This window comes from Asterias amurensis, chromosome 19 (assembly GCF_032118995.1).
Source record: "Asterias amurensis chromosome 19, ASM3211899v1".
Classification (NCBI taxonomy): Eukaryota; Metazoa; Echinodermata; class Asteroidea; order Forcipulatida; family Asteriidae; genus Asterias; species Asterias amurensis.
Window position 1 is genome coordinate 11,034,033 of NC_092666.1, and position 7,383 is coordinate 11,041,415.

General features: G+C 34.8%; 1 protein-coding gene across 1 annotated transcript in view; it reads left to right on the plus strand.

Annotated features, from left to right (window-relative positions):
• The window catches only part of LOC139951377 (protoporphyrinogen oxidase-like), a 29,333-nt gene extending 22,249 nt beyond the window's left edge, over positions 1 to 7,084 (plus strand). Inside the window, exon 11 of the mRNA XM_071950252.1 lies at positions 5,296 to 7,084. Within this exon, the coding sequence (XP_071806353.1) occupies positions 5,296 to 5,441 (146 nt within the window). The 3' untranslated portion in view covers positions 5,442 to 7,084. The remainder of the gene's footprint in view (positions 1 to 5,295) is intronic.
• Positions 7,085 to 7,383: the final 299 nt, after the last annotated feature.

A 7,383-nucleotide genomic window follows, 5' to 3' on the forward strand; every position in this document is an offset into this window, starting at 1 on the left:
GAATTGAATGGTTTATTCGCCAAGTATATAAAAAAAAAAAAAATACATGAAATATATACCCAGTCCGCACTGATAAAATGTCTTTAGTAGTATCTTCTGTATCATTTGAAAGCATAAAAGCACAGAAATTTTGTTCACCTCGAATCTGAAAAATCGACCCATGCCGGCATCACAGATTTTTTTGGATTTTTGACCAAAAACACAAACTCACAAAATTCTTTAAAAATCTCAAACTTTCGCTTATATACCCAGTCCGCACTGATAAAATGTCTTTGGTAGTATCTTCTGTATCATTTGAAAGCGTAAAATCACAGAAAATATTTTCACCTCGAATCTGAAAAATCGACCCATGCCGGCATCACAGATTTTTTTGGATTTTTGACCAAAAACACAAACTCACAAAATTCTTTAAAAATCTCAAACTTTCGCTTATATACCCAGTCCGTATTGATAAAATGTCTTTGGTAGTATCTTCTGTATCATTTGAAAGCATAAAATCACAGAAAATATTTTCACCCCAAATCTGAAAAATCGACCCATGCCAGCATCACAGACTTTTTTGGATTTTTGACCAAAAACACAAACTCACAAAATCTTAAAAATCTAAAACTTTCGCTTATATACCCAGTCCGCACTGATAAAATGTCTTTAGTAGTATCTTCTGTATCATTTGAAAGCATAAAATCACAGAAATTTTGTTCACCCCGAATCTGAAAAATCGACCCATGCCGGCATCACAGATTTTTTTGGATTTTTGACCAAAAATACAAACTCACAAAATTCGTTAAAAATCTCAAACTTTCGCTCATATACATGATATACCCAGTCCGCACTGATAAAATGTCTTCAGTAGTATCTTCTGTATCCTTTGAAAGCATAAAGTTACAGTAATTTTGTTCACCCCAAATCTGAAAAATCGACCCATGCCGGCATCACAGATTTTTTGGAATTTTTGACCAAAAATACAAACTCACAAAATTCCTTAAAAATCTCAAACTTTCGCTTATATACCCAGTCCGCACTGATAAAATGTCTTTAGTAGTATCTTCTGTATCATTTGAAAGCAAAAAATCACAGAAAATATTTTCACCCCAAATCTGAAAAATCGACCCATGCCAGCATCACAGATTTTTTTGGATTTTTAACCAAAAACTCAAACTCACAAAATTCTTTAAAAATCTCAAGCTTTCGCTTATATACCCAGTCCGCACTGATAAAATGTCTTCAGTAGTATCTTCTGTATCATTTGAAAGCATAAAATCACAGAAATTTTGTTCACCCCGAATCTGAAAAATCGACCCATGCCAGCATCACAGATTTTTTTGGATTTTTGACCAAAAATACAAACTCACAAAATTCGTTAAAAATCTCAAACTTTCGCTTATATACATGATATACCCAGTCCGCACTGATAAAATGTCTTCAGTAGTATCTTCTGTATCCTTTGAAAGCATAAAGTTACAGTAATTTTGTTCACCCCAAATCTGAAAAATCGACCCATGCCGGCATCACAGATTTTTTGGAATTTTTGACCAAAAATACAAACTCACAAAATTCCTTAAAAATCTCAAACTTTCGCTTATATACCCAGTCCGCACTGATAAAATGTCTTTAGTAGTATCTTCTGTATCATTTGAAAGCAAAAAATCACAGAAAATATTTTCACCCCAAATCTGAAAAATCGACCCATGCCAGCATCACAGATTTTTTTGGATTTTTAACCAAAAACTCAAACTCACAAAATTCTTTAAAAATCTCAAGCTTTCGCTTATATACCCAGTCCGCACTGATAAAATGTCTTCAGTAGTATCTTCTGTATCATTTGAAAGCATAAAATCACAGAAATTTTGTTCACCCCGAATCTGAAAAATCGACCCATGCCGGCATCACAGATTTTTTTGGATTTTTGACCAAAAATACAAACTCACAAAATTTGTTAAAAATCTCAAACTTTCGCTTATATACCCAGTCCGCACTGATAAAATGTCTTCAGTAGTATCTTCTGTATCCTTTGAAAGCATAAAGTTACAGTAATTTTGTTCACCCCAAATCTGAAAAATCGACCCATGCCGGCATCACAGATTTTTTGGAATTTTTGACCAAAAATACAAACTCACAAAATTCCTTAAAAATCTCAAACTTTCGCTTATATACCCAGTCCGCACTGATAAAATGTCTTTAGTAGTATCTTCTGTATCATTTGAAAGCAAAAAATCACAGAAAATATTTTCACCCCAAATCTGAAAAATCGACCCATGCCAGCATCACAGATTTTTTTGGATTTTTAACCAAAAACTCAAACTCACAAAATTCTTTAAAAATCTCAAGCTTTCGCTTATATACCCAGTCCGCACTGATAAAATGTCTTCAGTAGTATCTTCTGTATCATTTGAAAGCATAAAATCACAGAAATTTTGTTCACCCCGAATCTGAAAAATCGACCCATGCCGGCATCACAGATTTTTTTGGATTTTTGACCAAAAATACAAACTCACAAAATTTGTTAAAAATCTCAAACTTTCGCTTATATACCCAGTCCGCACTGATAAAATGTCTTCAGTAGTATCTTCTGTATCCTTTGAAAGCATAAAGTTACAGTAATTTTGTTCACCCCAAATCTGAAAAATCGACCCATGCCGGCATCACAGATTTTTTGGAATTTTTGACCAAAAATACAAACTCACAAAATTCCTTAAAAATCTCAAACTTTCGCTTATATACCCAGTCCGCACTGATAAAATGTCTTTAGTAGTATCTTCTGTATCATTTGAAAAAAAAAAATCACAGAAAATATTTTCACCCCAAATCTGAAAAATCGACCCATGCCAGCATCACAGATTTTTTTGGATTTTTAACCAAAAACTCAAACTCACAAAATTCTTTAAAAATCTCAAGCTTTCGCTTATATACCCAGTCCGCACTGATAAAATGTCTTCAGTAGTATCTTCTGTATCATTTGAAAGCATAAAGTCACAGAAATTTTGTTCACCTCGAATCTGAAAAATCGACCCATGCGGGCATCACAGATTTCTTTTGGATTTTTGACCCAAAACACAAACTCACAAAATTCTTTAAAAATCTCAAACTTTCGCTTATATACCCAGTCCACACTGATAAAATGTCTTTGGTAGTATCTTCTGTGTCATTTGAGAGCATAAAATCACAGAAAATGTTTTCACCCCAAATCTGAAAAATCGACCCATGCCAGCATCACAGACTTTTTTGGATTTTTGACCAAAAACACAAACTCACAAAATCTTAAAAATCTCAAACTTTCGCTTATATACCCAGTCCACACTGATAAAATGTCTTCAGTAGTATCTTCTGTATCATTTGAAAGCATAAAATCACAGAAATTTTGTTCACCCCGAATCTGAAAAATCGACCCATGCCGGCATCACAGATTTTTTTGGATTTTTGACCAAAAATACAAACTCACAAAATTCTTTAAAAATCTCAAACTTTCGCTTATATACCCAGTCCGTATTGATAAAATGTCTTTGGTAGTATCTTCTGTATCCTTTGAAAGCATAAAGTTACAGTAATTTTGTTCACCCCAAATCTGAAAAATCGACCCATGCCGGCATCACAGATTTTTTGGAATTTTTGACCAAAAATACAAACTCACAAAATTCCTTAAAAATCTCAAACTTTCGCTTATATACCCAGTCCGCACTGATAAAATGTCTTTAGTAGTATCTTCTGTATCATTTGAAAGCAAAAAATCACAGAAAATATTTTCACCCCAAATCTGAAAAATCGACCCATGCCAGCATCACAGATTTTTTTGGATTTTTAACCAAAAACTCAAACTCACAAAATTCTTTAAAAATCTCAAGCTTTCGCTTATATACCCAGTCCGCACTGATAAAATGTCTTCAGTAGTATCTTCTGTATCATTTGAAAGCATAAAGTCACAGAAATTTTGTTCACCTCGAATCTGAAAAATCGACCCATGCGGGCATCACAGATTTCTTTTGGATTTTTGACCCAAAACACAAACTCACAAAATTCTTTAAAAATCTCAAACTTTCGCTTATATACCCAGTCCACACTGATAAAATGTCTTTGGTAGTATCTTTTGTGTCATTTGAGAGCATAAAATCACAGAAAATGTTTTCACCCCAAATCTGAAAAATCGACCCATGCCAGCATCACAGACTTTTTTGGATTTTTGACCAAAAACACAAACTCACAAAATCTTAAAAATCTAAAACTTTCGCTTATATACCCAGTCCGCACTGATAAAATGTCTTTAGTAGTATCTTCTGTATCATTTGAAAGCATAAAATCACAGAAATTTTGTTCACCTGAATCTGAAAAATCGACCCATGCCGGCATCACAGATTTTTTGGGATTTTTGACCAAAAATACAAACTCACAAAATTCCTTAAAAATCTCAAGCTTTCGCTTATATACCCAGTCTGCACTGATAAAATGTCTTCAATAGTATCTTCTGTATCCTTTGAAAGCATAAAATTACAGTAATTTTGTTCACCCCGAATCTGAAAAATCGACCCATGCCGGCATCACAGATTTTTTGGAATTTTTGACCAAAAATACAAACTCACAAAATTCCTTAAAAATCTCAAACTTTCGCTTATATACCCAGTCCACACTGATAAAATGTCTTTGGTAGTATCTTCTGTGTCATTTGAGAGCATAAAATCACAGAAAATATTTTCACCCCAAATCTGAAAAAATCGACCCATGCCGGCATCACAAATGTTTTTTGGATTTTTGACCATAAACTCAAACTCACAAAATTCTTTAAAAATCTCAAACTTTCGCTTATATACCCAGTCCGCACTGATAAAATGTCTTTAGTAGTATCTTCTGTATCATTTGAAAGCATAAAATCACAGAAATTTTGTTTACCTCGAATCTGAATAATCGACCCGGCATCACAAATTATTTTTGGATTTTTGACCCAAAACACAAACTCACAAAATTCTTTAAAAATCTCAAACTTTCGCTTATATACCCAGTCCGCACTGATAAAATGTCTTTAGTAGTATCTTCTGTATCATTTGAAAGCATAAAATCACAGAAATTTTGTTCACCCGAATCTGAAAAATCGACCCATGCCGGCATCACAGATTTTTGGGGATTTTTGACCAAAAACACAAACTCACAAAATTCTGAACCGTTCCAGTGTGTTGGCTTCCCGGATGTTACGGGGAAGGGAAGTCCAGAGCCGGGGAGCAGGGGCTTGAAAGGCATGATCTCCCCTTCGTGATTTAGTTTCATTGATGTGAAGAAGTTTTACTCAATGTTTGTAATATTTGATTGCAGATAACATGACTTCTTACATAGAGGATCAGAACCTTCCACTCACTCTTATTGGAGCGTCGTACAAAGGCGTAAGCGTCAACGATGTCATTTACAACTCAAGGCTGGCTGCCCAACGTCTAGTTCCTAATGGTCACCTCATAGTGTAGTATGATAAACCAGAACAGACTGGTTAAATCATCTAAAGCAACGTCCAAGAGCAAGTTCAGGTGAGGGACTACACTAACCAGAAACCATAGAGCACAGGGTGCAGCCATCTTGAATTTTCTTATTGATATCAACGTTACCAAACTAGAGGCTGGAAGAACAAGATAGTCTGGTTCCTATTTGCAAAATGGTTATTAGCATTCAATAATGTAATTCGCCACGAGGTCATGACCAAGATGGAGGCATCATGATAAAGGTCTATATCAAACCATGCACTGGAGCATGGTTGTTATGGTAAATTCGAGAGCTACGCCACAGTTTCTGGTCAAGTCTAGTCACTCACCCGAATTTGCTCCAAATTTAAAGGAACACGTTGCCTTGGATCGGATGATTTGGTCTTTGAAAAGCGTTTGTAACCGTTTGTTATAAATTGCAAGAAATGTTAGAAAGATATTCTAAAAGTAGACAATAATGATCCACACAAGTATCGCTCGAAATTACATGGTTTTCCTTTTACTGTCGGCCATTTATGGGAGTCAAATTTTTGTTGACTCCAATAAATGGCCGACCGTGTGAGTTCGCAAAGTAAAAGTAAAACCACGCATTTTCGAGGCAAATTTGTGTTGATCATTGTATTCTACTTTTAAAACATCTTTCTAACCAATGCATATAGCAAACAGTTTTTATTGCTTTTCAAAGACCAACTCGTTCCATCCAAGGCAACGTGTTCCTTTATAGACCTTACGCATTTGACGTCGCTTGAGGTAAAAAGGATGTGTTCACTGGTCAGTCATGTGCACGGCTCGAACAAATCTTTGCATTTTGATTGTTCCATTATCAGTATTTCTAAAGATGGCGGCTTAAAGACAGTGGACACTATTGGTAATTGTCAAAGACTAGTCTTCACAGTTGGTGTATCTCAACATATGCATAAAATAACAAACCTGTGAAAATTTGAGTTCAATCAGTCGTCGAATTTGCGAGATAATAATGAAAAAAAAAATAATAATTGTGTCACGAAGTTGTGTGCTTTCTGATGCTTGATTTCGAGACCTCAAATTCTAAACTTGAGTTATCGAAATCAAATTCGTGGAAAATTACTTCTTTCTCGAAAACTACGTCACTTCAGGGGGAGCTGTTTCTCACAATGTTTTATACTATCAACCTCTCCCCATTACTCGTAATCAAGAAAGGTTTTATGATGATAATTATTTTGAGTAATTACCAATAGTGTCCACTGCCTTTAATGATGTCAATGCATAAGGTTATTATACAGGATTGATAGAGATCATTAAAAAAAAAAAGTTATCCAACTGCCTCTAGCTACCGGGCAACCTCTGTAGTCTAGTTGGTAAGACACTGCTCTAGAATTGCAAGGGTCGTGGGTTTGTTCACAGGACTCGGGAAAGTACTGAGTATACAGTGCTAACACACATCGGTGTATGGGTAAAAACCAAAATTTATATCAATGTTAAGTTAAACTAAAAGATTTTTCTGTGCTAAGCAAGTTTAAATGCCTACAGGCTGTATGAAATTGGGCCCCGGTGATGGACACTACCAATTTAAAGCGTTAATGTTATCCTTTTTACACAGTACTTTGTATTTAAGCTGAAGATAACTACATTTTAGAAGAAATATTATATATATTTTGCATTTACATTGGTGAAAGTATTAAAGTGAACACTACTTTTCATTTACTAATTTTGTATTTTTTGTTTTCTTTCGAAGCAGAACATACAATTCATGGGTGGATTTCTACTCACTTACTTCAAAAGCAAAATCAGGTGACCGTGTTGGCCTATTTTGGCAGAAATAAGACAAAATTGCAAGGCTAACCCCTTGTGATTTTATCAGTTTCTGGCTGAATTTAAACAATACTGCGAGGCTTTCTTCCCCTTGTGATTTTATCAGATTTTGGCAGAATTTAGACAAAACTGCAAGGGT